This window comes from Fundulus heteroclitus, chromosome 22, assembly GCF_011125445.2.
Source record: "Fundulus heteroclitus isolate FHET01 chromosome 22, MU-UCD_Fhet_4.1, whole genome shotgun sequence".
Taxonomy (NCBI): domain Eukaryota; kingdom Metazoa; phylum Chordata; class Actinopteri; order Cyprinodontiformes; family Fundulidae; genus Fundulus; species Fundulus heteroclitus.
The window spans coordinates 27043918-27066146 of record NC_046382.1 but is presented as its reverse complement, the minus strand read 5'-3'; the positions used below and the strand labels follow the sequence as shown (position 1 = coordinate 27066146).

General features: G+C 41.6%; 1 protein-coding gene across 3 annotated transcripts in view; it reads right to left on the bottom strand.

The window, feature by feature from the left end:
- LOC105920522 (VPS10 domain-containing receptor SorCS3) overlaps nucleotides 1-22229 on the bottom strand; it is an 88729-nt gene that overhangs the window by 8190 nt on the left and 58310 nt on the right. For 2 of the 3 annotated variants that reach the window (XM_036126431.1, XM_036126432.1), the window contains exons 12-26: nucleotides 21883-21959; nucleotides 21682-21773; nucleotides 20787-20894; nucleotides 18950-19067; nucleotides 18710-18843; nucleotides 18107-18220; nucleotides 17479-17650; nucleotides 11611-11797; nucleotides 11227-11360; nucleotides 10763-10886; nucleotides 10340-10452; nucleotides 9911-10048; nucleotides 5525-5624; nucleotides 4065-4170; nucleotides 3817-3977 (exon numbers count right to left, since the gene is read on the bottom strand). In XM_036126431.1, coding sequence (XP_035982324.1) covers nucleotides 3817-3977; nucleotides 4065-4170; nucleotides 5525-5624; nucleotides 9911-10048; nucleotides 10340-10452; nucleotides 10763-10886; nucleotides 11227-11360; nucleotides 11611-11797; nucleotides 17479-17650; nucleotides 18107-18220; nucleotides 18710-18843; nucleotides 18950-19067; nucleotides 20787-20894; nucleotides 21682-21773; nucleotides 21883-21959 — 1878 coding nt within the window. The remainder of the gene's footprint in view (nucleotides 1-3816; nucleotides 3978-4064; nucleotides 4171-5524; nucleotides 5625-9910; nucleotides 10049-10339; nucleotides 10453-10762; nucleotides 10887-11226; nucleotides 11361-11610; nucleotides 11798-17478; nucleotides 17651-18106; nucleotides 18221-18709; nucleotides 18844-18949; nucleotides 19068-20786; nucleotides 20895-21681; nucleotides 21774-21882; nucleotides 21960-22229) is intronic. The other variant, XM_036126433.1, reaches the window with a different exon arrangement.

Below are 22229 nucleotides of genomic sequence, written 5' to 3'. Positions count from 1 at the left end.
CTGGGTTCCGTGCATATGATGTGGTTGTGCTCTTGGGGGGCAATTTGCAAAAAATATGACACACTGCTGTGATAAAGATGTTGGAGCTCCTCGGACGTGTGCTGCACTTCAATACAGCATACGCTGGAATCACTCTAAGATGAGCCATTAAAGGAAGACTGATACAATGGAGCTGCTTCAGGCTTCATCAAATGCTGTTAACATGCATTCAGATGCAAAGTAGTGTATTTTTGGGGCAATAAAATGCTAATCGGTATCACTCTCTTACAGTGACAGTCATCCTTTAAATCCTGTTTTAATGGATTAATGGATCACAGTAGTTCACAGATATATTATTAGTCTGTATTTAATTAAGCCTTAACAAAAAATACGGAATAACAGTCATCACACCCTAGATCCTAAAATATAGCCATTAAAACTGGCTTTGGATAGATGGAAATTAGTGTTTGTAATTTACACTGTTGTATACCTTTTCAGTATATTACATTGGAGCTGAAGACTCATGAGCATCAACGTCATTTTTAAAATACAACTCCCCAACCCAAAAGATAATATAATATAATATAATATAATATAATATAATATAATATACCCCGCCTCTCGCCCGGTGAACGCTGGAGATAGGCACCAGCACCCCCCGCGACCCCATGAGGGAGAAGCGGTTTGGAAAATGGATGGATGGATGGATGGATAATATAATATAAGCTGGGGTTGGCATACTTGTTGCCCCCCATCTCGGTGCCTGCACGTTGGGGTTTTCCCCGGTGAACGAGAGGGTGGCCTCCCTCCGCATTCGTGTGGGGGGACGGGTTCTGACTGTTGTTTGCGCTTATGCGCCAAACAGCAGTTCAGATTACCCACCCTTTTTGGAGTCCTTGGAAGGGGTACTGGAGAGTGCCCCTCCTGGGGACTCCCTCGTTTTGCTGGGGGACTTCAACGCTCACGTGGGCAATGACAGTGGGACCTGGAGGGGCGTGGTTGGGAGGAATGGCCCACCTGATCTGAACTCGAGTGGTGTTTTGTTGTTGGACTTCTGTGCTCGTCATGGATTGTCCATCACAAACACCATGTTCAAGCATAAGGGTGTCCATATGTGCTCTTGGCACCAGGACACCCTAGGTCGCAGTTCAATGATCGACTTTGTTGTCGTTTCATCTGATCTGCGGCCGTATGTCTTGGACACTCGGGTGAAGAGAGGGGCGGAGCTCTCCACCGACCACTACCTGGTGGTGAGTTGGCTCCGATGGCGGGGGAGGAAGCCGGTCCGACCGGGCAGGCCCAAACGCACTGTGAGGGTTTGCTGGGAACGTCTGGCAGAGTCCCCTGTGAGGCGGAGCTTTAACTCCCACCTCCAGGAGAACTTTAAACACGTCCCGAGGGAGGCGGGGGACATTGAGTCTGAATGGACCATGTTCCACGCCTCTATTGTTGAGGCGGCTAGTCGGAGCTGCGGTCACAAGGTTGTCAGTGCATGTCGCGGCGGCAACCCTCGAACCCGCTGGTGGACACCAGCGGTGAGGGAAGCCGTCAAGCTGAAGAAGGAGTCCTACCGGGCTTTTTTGGCCTGTGGGACTCCGGAAGCAGCTGATGTGTACAGGCAGTCGAAGCGGCAGGCGGCTCGGCTGGTCGCTGAGGCAAAAACTCGGGCGTGGGAAGAGTTCGGAGAGGCCATGGAGAAAGACTTCCGTACGGCTTTGAAGCGATTCTGGTCCACTATCCGGCGTCTCAGGAGGGGGAAGCAGTGCAGTACCAACACTGTTTACAGTGGGGGTGGTGTGCTGCTGACCTCGACTCGGGACGTCGTGCGTCGGTGGGCGGAATACTTCGAAGACCTCCTTAATCCCACCAACACGTCTTCCATTGTGGAAGCAGAGCCTGAGGACTCTGGGTCGGGTTCTCCCATCTCTGGGGCTGAGGTTGCCGAGGTTGTTAAAAAGCTCCTCGGTGGCAAGGCCCCGGGGGTGGATGAGATTCGCCCTGAGTACCTTAAGGCTCTGGATGTTGTGGGGCTGTGTTGGTTAACGCGGCTCTGCAACATTGCGTGGACATCGGGGGCAGTTCCCCTGGATTGGCAGACTGGGGTGGTGGTCCCCCTATTTAAAAAGGGGGACCGGAGAGTGTGTTCCAACTACAGGGGAATCACACTCTTAAGCCTCCCTGGTAAGGTCTATTCAGGGGTTCTGGAAAGGAGGGTCCGTCGGATAGTCGAATCTCGGATTCAGGCAGAGCAGTGTGGTTTTCGTCCTGGCCGTGGAACACTGGACCAGCTCTATACCCTCAGCAGGATTCTTGAGGGGGCATGGGAGTTTGCCCAACCAGTCTACATGTGCTTTGTGGATCTGGAGAAGGCATTCGACCGTGTCCCCCGGGGGATCCTGTGGGGGGTACTCCGGGAGTATGGAGTACCGGACCCTTTAATAAGGGCTGTCAGGTCTCTGTACGACCGGTGTCAGAGTCTGGTCCGCATTGCCGGCAGTAAGTCGGACTCGTTTCCGGTGAGAGTTGGACTCCGCCAAGGTTGCCCTTTGTCACCGATTCTGTTCATAACTTTTATGGACAGAATTTCTAGGCGCAGCCAAGGTGTTGAGGGGATCCGTTTTGGTGGCCTTAGGATTGCGTCTCTGCTATTCGCGGATGACGTGGTCCTATTGGCTTCATCAGGGCGTGATCTACAGCTCTCACTGGAGCGGTTCGCAGCCGAGTGCGAAGTGGCCGGGATGAAGATCAGTGCCTCCAAATCCGAGACCATGGTCTTGAACCGGAAAAGGGTAGAGTGCCTTCTCCGGGTTGGGGAGAATGTGCTGCCCCTAGTGGAGGAGTTCAAGTATCTTGGGGTCTTGTTCACGAATGAGGGGAAGATGGAGCGGGAGATCGACAGGCGGATTGGTGCAGCGTCTGCTGTGAAGCGGGCGCTGTACCGATCCGTTGTGGTGAAAAGAGAGCTGAGCCAAAAGGCGAAGCTCTCGATTTACCAGTCGATCTACGTTCCTACCCTCATCTATGGTCACGAGCTTTGGGTCGTGACCGAAAGAACGAGATCCCGGATACAAGCGGCTGAAATGAGTTTTCTCCGTAGTGTGTCTGGGCTCTCCCTTAGAGATAGGGTGAGGAGCTCAGTCATCCGGGGAGGACTCAGAGTAGAGCCGCTGCTCCTCCACGTCGAGAGGAGCCAGTTGAGGTGGCTTGGGCATCTGGTCAGGATGCCTCCTGGACGCCTCCCTGGTGAGGTGTTCCGGGCACGTCCCACCGGGAGGAGGCCCAGGGGAAGACCCAGGACACGCTGGAGGGACTATGTCTCCCGGCTGGCCTGGGAACGCCTTGGGATTCCTCCTGAGGAGCTGGCCCAAGTGGCTGGGGAGAGGGACGTCTGGGCTTCCCTACTGAAGCTGCTACCCCCGCGACCCGACCCCGGATAAGCGGAAGAAGACGGACGGACGGACGGACGAATATAATATAATATAATATAATATAATATAATATAATATAATATAATGTCTGCGACAGACTGGCGATCTGTCCAGGGTGTACCCCGCCTCTCGCCCAGTGAACGCTGGAAATAGGCACCAGCAACCCCCGCGACCCCATGAGGAATAAGCGGTTTGGAAAATGGATGGATGGATGGATAATATAATGTAATATAATATAATATAATATAATATAATATAATATAATATATGTCTGGTGTTGAATATATTTTAAAATGCAGCAAAGCAATTTAAATAAAACAAGAGTAGATTTCACAATATTTTTTCCAAAACTGCCTAAAAGCAGTGTGCTTCACAAAACTGCAAAAAATGTTGATTTCAAACTGATTACCTCTGCTTCTGCCTTCCAGCTCTTTTTCCATGAGTTCTTTCTGAGACGGAAACTCGCTGAGCTTGACCTTGGACATGGCATCGTTTTGACCTACTGTGCTTATCACCTCCGGATCCTTCTCATGGCGGTCTTCAGTCTCCACATGGATCCAAGGGATTTTCCTGAAAGAGACAGCATACCAAAAAGATATTTTTTTATATTCAAAAGACAATTAAAGGCTGTATAGTATTCTATGTGGCTGGACAAACCTTTTAAATTTGTAGATAAAAAATGCAGCTATGCCAACAAAGACCACGCTGATCAGCATAAGCATTGCCGACCCACTGTGAATTGCATTTGAATCCACTAGTGGTGCTGAAACACAAGTACATTTGGATTCAGACATTAATATTTAATTGTATATACCAATATGGTTAAGAGTCATAAGATATACAGATATTGAAAGCTTGATACATAACAAAAATAATTCACAACTGGACTATGCATTTTTAAGACAGATAAGAGATTTTAATTCATCTGTTGACTAAAAAAAGTTATTGTAGCCCCACCTTTGTTAAAAACAGGTTGTAAATACCACATTTAGATGTTGAAGTGTAATCTTCATTTGCAGGGTCTGCTAAACTTATGACAAAAAATAAACAACCTCCCTCCTCAGCGGAACTCAATCTTTGTTTGTAAAAATAACCTCTATCAGGTAAGAAAACACTTTTTTACAGTGTTTTTATTTTATTTTATTTCTCATGTTCTTTTTCAGTACAATACGTCTTCTTCTCTGAGTGGTCATTCACTACAGCGGATAGATTCAGGCAGGCTGGACTTGCAACAGAGCACTTTTAAAAATCCCTCACAGTGTTACAGTTTGTTGCGCGTCCAAGCCACAGCTCTGACACAACATTTTACCTTGCATATTTGTCAATGTTGCTCATGAAAACGAGAATATATTGCCTCAAAACATTTTCCCTTTCACTTAAGGTTGTCTGCCTTCCAGAGAGATCACTTTTATTACCAAATGGTGTGTGTGCCCACTGGAGCTGCAGTTTAAAGAATAGGACTTTCCTTGTTGTCCCCTGGGACGTTAAAAGACACCACGGGCTCTCTCTGGGGTCCGTCATGGCATATCAGCTTATGCATTCTGAGATGCAATATTCAAAGTGTTTCCCCTTACCACCCATCTTTCTCGCCCTCTGAGAGAAGACGATGAAGTGTTTGACCTTTCAGGATCATTTTAAAGGCAACCCAGACCTTTGTATGCAGACACAAATGAAGACAGATCCATCGGTGGATGAAAAGGGTAAAGCCACGCAGGGCTGATCGACACATTTGTGCAATATGCTAATGACCCGGTGACCCTGCAGATTTCCTCACTGCATACCAAACGCCCTCCTTGACAATCACCTCATCGATCGACTGATTTCAAACACAGCTACTGTACCACAGCTTCAGGTAAAAAAAGAAAAAAAAATCCTGACACACTCTGAATGATGTTTAAGTCCTGTAATATACTGTATTTAAGTTTTTAACACTGGATAAAACCTTGGGTCAAACAGTTTATGGAGAGATTAAGAAAGTGGTAAAATTACTTTAAATGTTTTAAAACTAAAAAACCCAAACCAGCCTGAATATTTTTCTATCCATCTGCATAAATGTATACATGTAAGAACTGCCGTTGGCTGTAGAAACAAGGAGCTAATGTTGCAGAAGGACTTACCCAAGGTTTGCTGAGTCATGTACACAACAATACGAATATTGGCTTTTAGTTCGAACTGGACCAGGCCTTGGTTCAGGGCAGTGACATAAATATCTAAGATCTGTTGTGATAAGAATTTTTTTATTAGACACAATGCAGTTTTATCATTACAACTTATTTAGCTGTTAAAATAATGAATAATTATATCACAAGAATAAATGTGTAACTCCAAAACACAATGTTTAAATTGTGATTTATATAATAATATGTAGAGAACATTCTTCAATGAATGTGATTTGCTTAACATTTTTTAGACAGTTCTCAAACAGTGGTGCAACTGAAACTGAGCTAATGCGTTTCATCAGAGGCAACATTTCCTTCTCAGATGTACAGTTCTATCCATACCAAGAATGATAACTAAATTCAGGGCCGATAAAAAACACTTTCAGTCCATCAGGTGCCCACAAAACCTCTCAGCTAACTGTCCAAATGTGGTATAACATGGAGTCTGGCAAAGCATGAAAATGGGACATGCTAATGGACATTGTCATTTCCATTTGCAGGCACAATACCAGAACAGAAGTGGCTGTGGGGGGGGGAATTCTTATTTCAATGGGTGAAACATATTTTCTTTTAACAGACTGAAGGGTCACCATGAGAAAAAAAGAGAACTTGCCCAACCAATTTAAAGAAATTATTCAGAATCTGTAATATTTTACCTCCACTAGGTAAAATAACTCTCAAATCGGCTTCATATTTTTAAAACACAGATCAGTTATTACTGGAGGCTGAAGCCAACAGCTAGTCCGAGGGGAGTTCTTCCATTTTGAAACAACTTCCATGTTAAAATAAATGTTACAGAGGCTACGCTATTTCTGGACCATTTTAATTCTCTTTAGGTAGCCACCTATTTACACAGAAGTTGGGAGATATTTCTACAAAGAATGGAGGCAAGAAGCAGTGTCCCCCAAATATCCTTTCTGTATGAAACTATTGTAGAGAAGATGTAAAGCATTTTGAGTGAGAGTAATTGTCTGATTTAAAACTAAAGCACTATATTAAAAAAGAAAGCATATTATGGTAGTTAAAGTGAACGCTATTTTATTGTTTTTACACTGACTTGCTTTTGTACTAGACACAACCCTTGTCTGTTTTACTTAAAACAAACAAGAAGGTGCCATGGATGGCAGCCTCTGTACTTCACTCTCTTGTTTTTGGCTCATCTGTGTGTTTATTCTTCTCTCTGCTTTTATTTGGCAGTCACTTTTGCTAGCGAGGAACACCTAAAAATCAGACAATCCTCTCCAGACATTTTTCCTCAATTTTTAATTGAACCCAACCTCACTAAGATCTCGGTTGGCGGTGCAGATGCACTGTACGGATATTACCAGTGATGCGGAAAAGAGACAGAAGCACTCGTGAAGCTTCGGCAATGGGGACTCCGCACACCGCTGCCTTCAGTCCACCTTCTGATGCCCTTCGTTCCACCAAAGCCTGACTTGGTGAGCACACACTGAACAGCACACTTCTGATGCCAGGCTTCAAGCTGCTTCATCTGAACAAGACCACTGTGGTCTGATCCAAGACAGCGATGAGTCTGGTGGGTCGACTGGTCCACTAGTACCTGTCACGGTCACCTCGAGCACAACCCACTCAAGAGAGTGGAGAGGACTGTGGACGTCCGCAGACCCCCCTCACTGCCTCCATCTTACCATCCATAACAGTTTCTGCAGTGGATCACTTCCAATTCCTCAGGACCACACTTTCCCTGGACCTAAGATGGTCCTCATACAAAGACACAGTTCAAAAGAACGCCCAACAGAAACTGTACTTCCTGTGGCAACTTAAGAAGCAAAACCTATAACAGAGGCTGCTGGTCATCTTCTACACTGCCATCATTATGTCCCTTCTACGTCATTCTATCATTGTGTGGTTTGGCCCATCCAGGACAGGTTCAGATAGCAACAAACTAGGTCTGTAGAGAGGAGCATCTAGGCTGACCTCCCTTCTAGCTAAGACCTGTACAGGTCTAGGGTCAGAAAAAGGGCAGCTAACTTCTTCCCAGAATCCATCATCTTCTTATAAATAGATCTTCAAAATGCATCCAATCTGGTCCGTGAAGGTGACAAATGGAGGACAGCACATAGGTAACTATGAGAAATTAAGTCATCCCTTTTAGCCTCACAGATGCATCCACAGTTTTTCATGTCTTAATGAAGAATATCCTCAACAGTTTCCTCAACATTTGTGTTTTCATTTATCTGGACAATGTCTTGATCTTCTCTAAGATCAAAATTCCCCTTCAGAAAGCATCTGAAATGATTCCTGTTCATCGGGGCTGAAAAATGGGAATTTCACAAACAATCCATTATCTTACTAGGATATATCTTTAATTATGGACAGTTGAAGACTGACCCAGAAAAAAAAAAAACAGTACAGACTGGCCCCCACACGACACCTGAAAACTTCAACACCTCTTACATTTTGCCAACTTATACAGACGCTTCGGGAGTTTAGTTGCTGTTCCTCTCACTGCTCTCACTTTCAGTAAAAGAAGCCGTGAAGGCCTTCACCTACATTGAAAAAATGTTTTCTGCAGCTCCCATATTGATCCACCCCGATCCTTTGACCCAATTCATCCCTGAGGTGGACAAGTCTAATTGCAGGGTCAGGGCCTACCTATCCCAAAGAAGCTCATCTAATGGTAAGCTCCATCCGCCCACATTCCTCTTTAAATGTTTATCTCCTGCAGAAGATAATTATGGATACCAAGGGAGACCAAGAACTACTTGTGAACAAGTTATCACTCGAGGAATGGAGACACTGACAGGAGGGCATGGAGCAACAAGTTAGTGTTTTGACGAATCACAAGAACCTCACTCACCTGCAGTCAGCAAAACTTCTAAATCCCTGACAGTCACCTTGGTCCCTATTCTTCTCCTGCTTTAACTTTACTATTAGCTGCCACCCTGGTTCTGATAGCTATCAGCCCCAAGGCCCACTCCAGATGGTTCTCCTTAAACAAAAGCACAAATAAATCACAACCCATCCTTCCTCAGTTGTGCACTAGTGGTTACCTCTCTTGGGATCTTGAGAAACAGATCTAGCAATCCCTTAAGAATGAACAAGATCCTGGGGATGGGGGGTGGGGTCCACCTGGGTGTCTATTCCATCAGTTCTAAAGTCATTCATTGGATCCACACTTAATTTTTTTCACATCACCCCACCGTTGGTCTCCTTCGCCGCTATTTCTGATAGCCATCTCTTAATAAAGATGTGCAATACTACATCGCTGCCTGTACCATCTGAGCTAAGAAAGAGAGCTCCCATCGTCCTCAAGTCTTTTCTCGATCACCAGTTAGCCGTGGTCCCATAACTCCCATTACCATGTTGTCACTGGTCTTTCCGTCTCTGGGAATAGATCTGTCATTCTCACCATCGATAATCGGTTCTGCAAGGCTTGTCATCTCATTGCTCTTTCCAAACCTCCATCTGCTGCTCATACTGTCAGAGTTTTCATCCATCATGTCTTCAGACTTTCATGGCATCCCAGTTGAGGTAAGCTCTCACCACGGTCCGCCGTTCATATCACAGGTTTGGAAAGACTTCTGTTCTATTCTTGGCGTCAAGCCCCATCTCAACTCAGGTTTTCACCCACAAACAAATGAGGACCCCGTTATTGACGGGAACACACATAAAGCCCAGAATTGAATTTGCAAAAACTCATGTAAGCTAGCCTCGAAGTTCCTGGGCTAACCTTTGCTGGTTAATTATGGATTGTGAATGAGCTCACAGATACATGCAGCTGAAATGAGCTTCCTCTGTAGGGTGGCTGAGCTCACCCTGAGAGGTATGTTCAGAAGCTTAATCATTAAGAGGGAGCTTGGAGTAGATCTCCTGCTCCATCCATCAAAAGGAGTTAGAGGTCATGGTTCAAAGATCTGATCAAGTTGCCTCATGGGCAACTCTGTTCTGGAGGTTTTCAAGGCACATTCCCCTTTGAGGAGATCCAGAACTTGTTAAAAGGGCTTTATACGTTAGGATACCTCAGAATGAGTTGGCCCATCTGCCCCCAGGATAAGCTGGAAGATCTTTCAGAGATTATTTTCTGTATGTTAGTTTTTGTTATTGTTTTATTGTGGATGGCTTGGGACAAATTTGAGTGCATCTGTAGATCAGTGCCTATTTTCCATAAAATAACAAAATCTGGAATATTATTAAGAATTCTTCAGGAATTAGGACAGAATAAATCACATAAAGTTTAAGACAATATATGGACATATAAGATAACAATAAATTGGAGCCGCTATATTAGCAGTTAATCTTGAGAATTACCTCTATTTTTCTTAACAGTGTATGAAAAAAACAAAAATTAAAATGAACATTTCCACATATCATGGCCCTTACTGTATCCAACGCCTCCTCGCTCCTTTTCTTGTGCTCACTTGACATTTGCTCATCGGGCAGGATAAAGAGCTCGGCTGTGGTTGGAAGTCCTGGGTACAGAGACACCATCAGCTGATTTTCAGGAACACCAGACACCTGCTGGGACCAGACAACAGGAATGACAAATTTTACCCCATTGCGGACCTTAATTTAAGTTAAGGCAATATTCTGTGTGACTCCATAGCAATAATGGCTGACATCACCTTTAATTCACACCAGTTATTCACACTAGTGACCTGTCATCACAGATCACCTCAAAAAAGGATCATGGAGGATACAACTTCATGGCTGTGTGGTTATTATTGCACTAGGGTTTAAAATAGTAATGACCCTGAAAGCAATGGGGCTCCAATGTTGGTTTCAGCAAAGATCTGTTGGGACTTGATGTACCTGTGACAGAGCTGTCCGCACCACACGGCCTATGTCCTCCCTCCATTCGGGGATGTCAGGATTGTGCTCGTCAAGAGCTGGTGAAAACGACAACAGCAGTGACCTGAAGAACTCTGGGAAGAAAAAAAAGCGAGGATGTAATGTGTATTAGAAAATGAGTGTTACTGCTAGCTTCGTTTTTGATTAATAAGATGTGTAGATTTGTCTTTTTTCATTTGGGAACATACGCCTTAAAGTTAATTGCTCCTCCAGATTTCATGTTCACATAGCGTGACATTTTATTCATTAGATAGGTCTACACTGACAAACACAAGGCGCGGCTCGCGGTGCTGACCGAGAGGAATCACACTCCGCCCCAAGTAGCATATTGCATATTCATGTACCTGGAAATAAAGTGCTTTGAAGTCTGTCTTTTCTACTAACCTTTAACAGTTATAACTTTTGAGTCTTCCAATACGGTGCCTCCAGACGCAACCTGGACCGTGACCTTGTTTTTTCCCTCTCTGAGAAACATGTGCGAGATGCTTCCTTCCAGAGTTATAATGGGCTGAATTTCAAAAGAAAATACACAGAGAATTTCTCAAGAAAATGCTGAATAAATACTACATATATGCAGCCCTTGACAGGCTGTATAATGAGTGGTTGCTTCAGTGAATATAATCAACAGGATAAATAAATATGACGATCCATTTGAGCCCGATCCTCCAAGAAAAGGCGGCCAGACGCAACGTTTTACATTATTTGTGGAAATGCTCTGTGGGTTTGCAGCTTTAAATTAATACTGTAGAGCAAGGACATCAGAGGAGGAGTGGAAGAGTAGAAACAATGACAGTAAACTGGACAAAGACAAATGCTGAAAACGGTAGTAGGAGGAGATGCACCCTCACCTCGGAGCTGTTTTCAAACCACCAAAAGAAGGTCAGAGTTCTTGTGTGGCTCGGCCACACTACGGCCGTCAGATTAGCTGCTTTCTCCCGGACGGCCACAATAGGAGCAGAGAGATATACACGATCCACTGGACCTGAGGCAGTAGCAAAATATATGGGCACATGTGCATCATAATGTTAGTATGAAACTGATCCCAGGTGATGTGCACTCCAGCTCACAGTGTGTGCTTTTGCATGTCCCAAGGCTCATATGCATAAAAGTATTAGGAGTATTACTGACAGGAAATCTGGCAGCATCAAAATGTGACTATCCAGGAAAGAGAGGAGGGGTCATGCTACATGCACTGCTGAAGGAATGAGTAATGATGTTACTTATCCACGTACTAGTGATGTGCAAAAAAAGCGTGCTGCTGTCAGATCCCAGACTGTTTTCCGCAGTTGCCATCACTCTGTAAATCCCAGTCGCTCTGTAGATGTGCCTGATGCCGTTTTCGGTCCTGCTCAGGTTAGAGTATGTGATCTTGATGCCGTCCCCAAAGTCTAGCTGGATGCTGGTGCTCGGAGACTCTCCCTGCGGATACGTGGGATGACATAGCAACTGTCAACACGGCTTAGGTTAGGACACTTCGGTTAGGCCAAGTACAACTGGAGATAGCCCAGCCCGTTGCTTAAGTGCTGAGGCTTGGGTGTCCATTAAGCCGCGTTACTGACATCATGTAGGTGACTGTGGATAAAAGGTGACATAAATCCATCTGAGAAAACAATAGGAAAAGTAAAGGAACCAAAGAGTCAAAAAGGTCACCCAGAGACCAAGAGTAAAGTTTATAAACTGCAGTCATTTTATAAATTCTTTTAAGTTCGAAATGCTACAATATGTTGCATTGCAGCTATTATGTAGTAATATATATTATTGTAGGGGTGATGCAATCAAACTTTGTTTGCCAATAACATATTAGGTCATTTGGATGGACTTACATATCTTTTTGATGCCCACAATTGATATAAAGTTGCGTTCAGGACCTCTATCACTGTTTTTGATAGAAATGTTATTTATATATGGCAAATACTTTACTTGTAGGTGTAGTAGACATAAAAATAATAGAATTGTGGAGTTTAATCAACGAGGTCCTTCATTCTGTGAATGGTCAGATGTCAAATAGCTGACCCTTAATGAGGGAGAAAGGCAGCGAATGTTTTATGATGTTGGTTATAGAGTATTCCTTTCCTTAAACATTGGAATGGAGAACAGCAAAAATGGCAAAGAACAAGCCAATGATCAGCTCAAGAGGGATTAAATGGGATCTAAAGTTACTTGTGAGAACTGTAGTGATTAAAAACGGCAATGTGAAACTAAGGTTTTTGCAAGAAGTCCCCACAAGAAGGCCCTTCAAGAAACCCTTTAGTTTGAAAAGGGCTCTTCTTGCAAATAGATCAGTCCATTTTGGGGCTGAAGAGGGTTTCCAAAGAAAATATTTACTGGTCTAAGATTAAATGGTGCAATATTTTCTGGACTGATTAAATCAGCTCAGTGGCCATTTGCAGCCCCTGGACTGATTTTGTGTGGTCACCCAACTGCATTTCAAGAAAGATTGGGTCCACGAGCACATATGGCTGATGCAGATGGGAACTTTATATTTTTATTAGGGTGAAATTACTACAGACGGGTAAGATCTTACAAATGAAAATGTTAGGTACAACAAAATGTGTGCATCTGGTAATAACCACACTTCTTACATTATCTTTAATTTCATACTAAGTAGGACTATATCTCTCTCAGGACTTTCACTAAAATGCAAATGTTTTGTACATTAAAAGCTGTTTTGAATTCATCTATTAAATTAGCTAAATACAGCTAGTGTTTTCAGATAAATACTTGCCCAAATCCGATTACCATGTTGGTAGACCAAAACATTTTTTCCCAGTTGACTCTATTTTGCAAACTGGGTGACAGTTTTTTTTTTTTATAAAACAAATGAGCAAAACCCATTTTTATCTTTGGATCTAAAGTGATTAATCATCCCTTTCCTTCAGAAAATATGACTAATTTGTTTAATTAAAATCATCATATTTTGTACAGCAGGTAAAAAAAATAATTGCCATCATCATATTTGGTTATTTTCTATCCTTTTTATCCATATTTTGGCTCTCGAGTACTTTACGGTTTGAACCCATGTGCTGAAAACCTTGGACCCCTGGTTTAGATGAATCTCAAACACTGAACTGTAGCCGCAGTCTCAGGCATCATGCTATCAAGATGCTTATCATATTGTGGTTTCAGAACTATTTAGCTGACTATTTCAATCCATCAAAACACTTGAAGAAATAATGTGGTCTAAATGCCGAAGCTGAAATTCGTTCTAAATGGATGTTTCAAAAAGACAACTCAAAACATACCAGTAACTAAGCAGCATGTTGGTTTCAGACCGAAAAGAGAAAAGGGAGGGAGTGGTCACCTCAATCTGAAAACATTAGTCCAACTGAAACCTAGCAGGATGACATCAAACATGCTTTTTCTGAGACAAAAGCAGGAATTGTAGAGGATTGGTGGAGTCTAATCCAATCATCCTGGACTGAAATGCCTGTTCACAGGTGCCTAAAGTTTGTCAACTCTACGCAACAAAGATTGGAAGCAGTTAATTATACAACTAAATATTAGTTTTGTAGTTCACAGGAGAACTCGATATGTAAGCATTGTTCAGGTTATACTGTATTTATTTCAGTTTGTAAAGAAAAAAAAAACAACAGATACTGCTATTTTTCAAATTATCCTAATATTCCCTGTTCTTCACTTTGTCTGGAGTGACTAAATAATTAATAAACTTTTCTTTGTGTTTTGATTTGTATGGAAATAAAAGCTAACGGTATAAGGATTTAAAGCTATAATAACTGGGTTTGTAAACACCACTATTACAGTGAACACAACTCTAGTTCTTGCCAACCAAGATGCTAAAGCTCTGAGAAAGGGATGGGCTCACCATTAGAAAGGAAAGCATGGAGAAAATGTGGGTTAATTGCAATTATCCTTAATAGTGTCATCACACCAATCAACAACTCTATCACAATTTAATATTGTCCTAATATCATGCAGTCTTATTTTAGATTAAATAATTTACCATTAATCAGGCGTTTTACATTCTGTTAATAAAGAAAATAATTACACTAACTTGGGTTTTATTTACCGCAACCCTCTTAATTTCTAATATGTCATCTTTTTTGTGCTACAACTTTTGTGAATCAGTTTTAAAAGTTAATGTGCTGAGCTTAAAATAAAAACAAAATAAAAAAACAACAAGTAACTCCATGTCAACTGTTTTTAGGCAACTCTTGAAAGGAAGGGTAGAACCAATTAAATCTGCTAACAGCTAAAATCTGAATATTATCCAGGGTAATGATGCTGTTGGTTATGCCCTGACTTTTCTTCTATTGTTATAATCAGCTAATGATGTTGGCATTTAATAGTGAGTGGATTGTTTTCACAGTCCTATATCTCCTATTAACTAAATATTTTTCTGTAAATTTTTTTAAGACTAATGCTGTTTCTAGGTGGCCTCTATAGTCACCCAGCACATGTCCAATGGTCCTAGAGAAAAACACTGAAACCATACATGGTCTCAAATGTGCTCATACTTGTGTAACTGTGGAGAATAAATAGAGCAGTACCAGTGCTAGGACTGCTGGTCAAGTCTGTAGGTTAATGAGTTATAATTTTGAAATTATTTTGTAAACCTTGGATAAAAGAAAACAAATTAGTCTGGAGGATTTCTTGTATAGAGTATTTGAAATATGGTCTGAAGTGCAAAAGGTGTAATAGTAATGTCAATTAGAAGACCAAGTGACAAAACAACATAGGCACAAAACGTCAAAGAATGTAACACTTCCACCTATCGCCTTGATCCATGCCATCTGTGGTGATAGGTTTTATAGTAAAGATATATAACTATAGTTAAAAAAGAAAAGCAAAAATTTACAAAAAGAACAATACAAAAACTGTGGCTCTCTCCACACTAACATGGATTATTTTGCAGATCTGAGCAGGATGTGCACATCCTGCTGTTGGTGACAAAAATAGATTTTTATATATATTAATAAAAAAATTAAACTACAGAGTTTTAAAAACACATTTGTGGTGTATCTGTTGAGATTATTTCATCTGTCACACCATTGCATATCTAGTTTTCATTTATGTATAAAAAAAAAGCTAAACTTGGCTGCCCTTTTTTTCCACATGTGAAAAAAGTTCTACCACATGAGCACCACAGCAAACACGCACCAATTATACCACAAATATAATAATGCAATTATCATGAAATTCTAATTTCATGCTACGCTATCCAGGTGGTTCACTCACCACTGGATGCTGAATGCTTGAAACTGAAAGCAAAACGTTATGACTTCACACACATTCTGACTAATTTGGCTTATAATTATCTGGTCATTTACAGAGCATTTAAATATGATTCTCATGTGGTCAGTTTGCTATGAAAAAAGAACACTGTGACCACGCCACTGACCCCCATTTACAAGCAGCATTCATAACAGACTGCATCAAAAGTGACAGATGCACTTCCAAGATGTGGCAAGATGGTAGTCAACAAAATAATTTTAATTTACTTATGTGTAGAGCAACATCATTTTTTGATTCATGATGACAGGAAACAATGTGACACAAGCTTAAACTGATGATGTTGAGGGCCATACTGAGGTTAACCAGTAATATATATATATATATATATATATATTTGTTAGCTGTATTACTTCGCATCTATCTTGGTTTGTCTTCACTCTGTTTCTATTAAACTCATGAAGGTATTTGACTGAAAGGACAATCTTAGCAATGTATGAGAAAAAAAATGTCCTTAGGTGATCAGAAATTATTGACATATCATAATGTTTCCTTTCGGTCAGTTTACACGGTACCAGACATACAGTACAGAATGCGGCATGCATTTACTTCCAACATTAATCCTTTCAAACTTTTGTCGAATTCAGTAACAAAATGGAGCATCTCAAACTCAACAGAAAGAACAATGTCAGCAAACAAACTGGCTGTCACATTCAAATGATAAGTAAAATGGTCAGCCAGCTGAAGTGCATTTCTTACTGACAGAAATCTCACTAAATAAGATCCACAACATCAACATGCCCCCGGATGTAAAGGGAGATGGCCACCACAACTGAATGAGATCCTCTTTGTTTTGTCAGAGGTTTGCCCCTGGCAAGACTGGCAAAGACAACTTTGCTCCAGCCTGACTGTTGGGCGCTTGGCTGTGATACTGTAGCTTCACTGGCTGGGGCATAGGTTCATTGGCAATGCTGTTATCTTAGGGGGATAGGATGGAGGGGGGGGGGGCAGTGATAGTGCAGGCTTGCAGGTGCTCGGCACAGCGTTGATGGAAGTTTGCTAGGGCTGTTTGCTCCGCATTTGCTTGTGGATGTGTCTTTGTTCATCTATGTCTGTGCAGTTGGGGGCTGACGGGTGAGGCTTGGACAGGTGTGGACTTACAGCAAATGAGTGAATGATAAACCAGCCCAGGGTTTTTCACCTAACAAATCTTTAGATGATCCTCAGCCAAGCACTATGGCACATGAGGAGCATGGCTTTCTCTATGAACAAGTTCAGCCCGGGACACACTCTGCGCAAATAGACGGGCAATTATTGGCCACTGTTGGCTTTAGTAAGCACAAGACAAGGCCTGATATCCCATCCAATATTTGTTGTACAGAGTTAAATGACTTCAAGTGAACTTGCCATACGGAGTGAACTTAAAGGGAACTCGCTTTTCATCCTCAATTGTCACGTTTGAAAACACAGTCAAAGGTTTCTCCCTCAATAGGTTCTCTGAGCAACTCCACATAATCAATCAAAGAGTGTGCAAGCTGTCAACAGTGTTATACTATACTAAATGTCTCTGCTAGACAGACAAGACATTCTTTTTTTAATATTCATTTTTATTTGAAATGTGTCCTATGCATTTTAACCATCCCTTTCAGAGATCAGTGGGCAGCCACTCGGGGAGCATTCTGGGGCAAACAGTCAGGGCAACAGGGTGGTGGTCTGTAGGATTCAAACCAGGGAACTTGAGGTCTCTCCAGCATAATTAGGAACGAAATGCATGCAATTCTGCCACACGCATTTGAGACAAGATCTATAGAATCACTGCTCTTCTAAAACTTTGGTTTCAAAATTCTCATGGCAATTAGTGACACAGCATGCACTTATTTAAACACTAATTGTGTGAAATTATGACTCACGTTGTCGAGGTGGATCATAAAAGTAACATTGCTTCCAATGGTGGCACTGAGTTCTCCGTGGCTGGTGGACAGATGGAGGCCCTGGGGTGCTCTGGGATGACATGCCACTCTCTTGGGTGAGTACACATTTCTTCCTCTCTCCTTACAGTTATTGGACAAAACCTTACGATACCTTTCAAGCATAAAGTAAAAAGTGAACAAGCGTCATATAATAATAGTGTACTTCTAGTTTATAGTTTAAAACAAAGACTTGCATCATCTGACACAGATGTACAAGCTGCTTTTTTCACACATTCCTGGAGGTGCTGCATGCACACAATTGGTTATGCGTGTCACCAGTTAGTAGTGAAACAATAAAAATCTTTCAACTGCACACAGATTTAACTTGCATTACTTGAGCATACATAAAACTGTCATTTTCAAAGGGCACACTTCCCTTCTGTGTTTATTTATCTTAAAGGAAATGACACACATGATATTTTATACCTTTTTAACTCCCTGGATCCTTTTTTCCCCACTATCTAGGTGGTATACTAGGATATTCTGTTTTCATTCCAGACAGCTTGTAAAACAAGATGAGATTGAATAATAATGTTTGTCGCAGAATTTAACTTAGGAGCCCACTTACCCTGTACTGTTAAGGAAGCTTTGGCTGGAGCTGCAGCTTTTAGCCACACCATTTGGATTAAACCAAAAGGCAGGAGAGCACTTCCCATCTGCCTGGCGCTCCCACCCATAGTCACTGCCAAAATAAAAAAAGAAGAAAACATATCACTTCATGAAATGATAAACACTGCTACTCAAAATAATCTACAAGCTTTTGTAGCGTGGCAAATTTCCTTCAGTAAGAGCTTCATGGAATATTTTAAGACCTTAACTAGAGACATGATTGTCAGACAAGCAAGATCAAAGGGAATTTCAGATGGATGGATAAAATATATTTAAAATTCATTTAACGATTCATTATTAACTGAATTCTAATAAGTAATTTGACATTATGCAAATCAGAAACGTATGATGAAAGTTCTAAACTCCATCTAAATTTTTCAAGCTATAATTAGAGTCACACTGCAGTAAATGTGCAATGTACTATGGATATTAAAACAGGAGTTTTTTCAAGCTGGTACTTTAGTTTTCCTATTACAAATGCCAACACACAGCTTAATTATAAACATAATATTATATGCACAGAGTTGAGGAGCTGGTTAGATAACAAAAAAGCCGTCATCACCATTCGAAATCATAGGCTGTGCAGAGGCAAGGTTCTGAGGAGGAGATCCTGGAATAATCTTGAGCCAACATGCAACGGTAGCCAGGCCGGCGCTTCATATAGATCTGCTTCTCACCCATCACGCAAAGCTCTCCCTTTTTCCATAAAGATAATGTTTTTGTTGTTTTCAAGTGTGAATTCGACAGCAGACAATTTTTCAAGGAATGTGCATGAACAGGTATGCAACGGTATTCCTGTTACCTTGTTGTGCAGGTACCATGTCTGGTAATCTCCATCCATGCATCTCCTGCTAAAGAGACCCTTGTAGTCAATCTTGATCAGCTGCCACTCTGAGCGGTGGCTGAAGTGTCCAAAAAAGCTGAAAGATGATTCAAGAGAATAAAATGATAAAGGGCCTGTACTTGCATATCGCAAGTCTATATGATTTCTAAGCACTTTAAACTACATTCAGTCATTCACACATTCACACACTGATGGTGGTACACTAGATTTGTAGCCACAGCTGCCCTGGGGTAGACTGACAGCAGCAAGACTGGCATACATTGGTGCCACCAGGCAATCTGACCTCCAACAGCAGGCAAAGCGGGTCAAGTGTCTTGCCCAAGGACACAACGGCTGAGACAGTTGGAGCGGACAAACTGGTTACAGGATGAACTCCCTATCTCCTCCGTCTCTGTCACACCACAATGGGGTGACATACGCTTATTTCCACCTGAAACCATGATGAATGATATTAACAAACGCCTTCTATATTGATCTATTTTCTGTTATATACAGACCCGTTCAATAAATCAGATTTATTAAATTTAAAAATTTCCTTTATTTCTGAAGCTTAATTCACTAATTGAAACGCATTAAATACTGTAGACTAATTACACACTGACTGGTGTCTCCAAGCCTTTACTTCTGTTAATTATGATGACTTTCTGCTTACATCTAATGAAAACACAACATTTAGGAGTAGAACATTACGTCACAGCAATAAAAAGAAGTTTAATACAGAAATGTAAGCTTAATGAAAAGCTTGTTTAATGCCTGCTTAAAGCAGCACTAAGCGACGTTTTTACCCTATTGTATCCTCTTCTAAGTTCCTGTGATGGTAATCTAAGGCTATGTTCACACTGCAGGGAAATGCGACCCAAATCTGAACTTTTTGCCCATATACGACCCATATCTGTCTTTTTCATGACAGATATGGTGTGTTCAGGGCGAGCTGCAGTGTTAGTTTTTCAACACACATAGGACTTTGGGTGAAGGCAAAAAGTTAAACTTCGGTCTCATCTTACCAGAGAAGAAACCACCTGAACTGTCTGCTCTGTTCTTTGGATGTTATTATGCTCTTTGTTCACTAATGCTTTCTAACAAATCTCAGTGTTACAGAGTTTGCAAAACAACTGCATTTATTAGGATATTTAATTACACCAATGGACACTTACACAGGAACAGAAAAAAAATGCATGTCACATTCACACTGGATTTTCTTTAAGGCTAACAGAGTAAAGGAAGATGAACACGTTTGCATGCAACACTTTTCAGAAGTGTTTGACTATTACATACAATCCCTCCCCTAAAAAAATGCATTCAGGTTTTTGGGTAAGTGATAAATGTGAAAAAGTTAAAAGGTATATAAGTAGTTTTCACAGCATTTAAAAGTCTAAAGACCTAAGGCAATTAATGCTGATTATTTTCTTGCAGTACAAGAATCTGCTGGGAAATGTGTAAAAATCACTGTCATATATTTTGTTCTCGAAAAATATGTAGCCAATCACAAAAACTCAACAGCATAAAGCATGAAAAAAACTTAACGAATCATCTAAATCAATGATTAGACTTTAAACTCCTGGGAGGCCAGCCTGATCATATGTCGTCACCCAATAACACTGAACACAACATTAACATGACAGAGCAGGAAACCACCATGCCTCCGAAACAGATGGTAAACAAGTGTTTTTATTGTTATACCTGATTGGCGTTGGAAACATAATGTGGAACACCTATGGATATTTCTAAACCTATAGAAGAGCAAAAGCTTGAGCCCTGATATCCTCCTGGGCTGTACCTGCGAGTATTGGCTTACGTGATAATGTGATTGTCAGATTCAGGCTCCATTAAAACTCCATCCACATACAGAGGCACCAAGGAGAAACTGTGGCGATCCCATTTCTTCCCTTCATCAAGACTGATCCTGCATAACAAAGACAATACCTGTCAGTACATCAAAATCCCTGTATTCCAGTTTATCACTGCGTGTCAATTTCATGTTTACTCCATGTAGACGGCGTCAAATAGTGAATGCGCACAAACCATACAATAGGAAACAAGTAAACGTGAAATATGATAAAAGATTTGAGGTCATTTAGCTTTTGCCATGTTTGAAAAATTGAGCACAATGGCTTCTCTTCACTTTGAAAAATTAACTTGACAGCAGCCTGAACAAAGGAACAAATGTCCCTCAGCCCAGGTAAATGTTTGAAGGTGACAAAACATCAGAAAGAAAGGTATGACTCAGATTCCAACATCAGAAATGGATTTAGGGGGTTTCAAATCACTTTTCTCTGAGCTTAATCACTTTTGACAGCATTGTAGTGTGCAGGGACATCAAAGTAGATAGTGTTACAAAGCTCCCACAATGAGGGACTTATGAGGGCATTCTGAGTCTCATATTTCCATCCTGCTCCACTTCTCATTTACATAAAAGCACTCAAACCTTCATATCCAACCAAGAGTACAAAGCTGTAACACACTCTCTTCTGCTGGAAATGACAGCTCTGAAGCCACACTGGCGATACAATAATCACATAAAGTTGGCCCATCAGGATTTCAAAACATTAGGCGTAATCATATGCTGGACTGCCCAACATAACCCCCCCCCCCCCCCATGCAAAAGTACATCCAGGTAATTTTCCACTACACCCTTACATCCTACAGCTCCAAGCTTTGCCATGCTGCTTGCAACAACTTGTGACACCCACCATAGTTGCCGGATAGGCGTTGTTGCATGAAGAACTGCGAGCAGAGCTCCTCCGTTGTCAAGAAACCAAATGTTGTACTCTTCATCAAAAATCTGAATTCATAAAAAGAAAAAGAAAAAAAAAGTTTTCAAATTTGCGAGTGACACACTTCTGATGTAAAGACATCATCTGTTTAGCACACAGTCTATAAATTCCTCTTACCTGTCTCCAACTATTCCCTGCATCAGATGTTATAAACATCCCAAGGTTGGTGGAGGACAGCTCCGTTCCAACGTTTCCTGAGTATATATGAAAAAAAAAAGAAAAGGAAAACAACAAACACAGTGTGCACAATGCCTTGAAGCGACAAACTTTAAGATATTTTATTGGAGGTTTTCTGTGAAGGACAAATGCAAAGTAGTGCATGATTGTGAAGTAGAGGGAAAATGATGCAAGGTTTTAAATATTTTTTCTAAGCAGAAATCTGAAAAGTGCATGTGTGTGCGCTACTTTTTATTTTGTTCCCCCACAAAAGACAAGTGCATCTTATTCGATTTAAAAGGCATCTA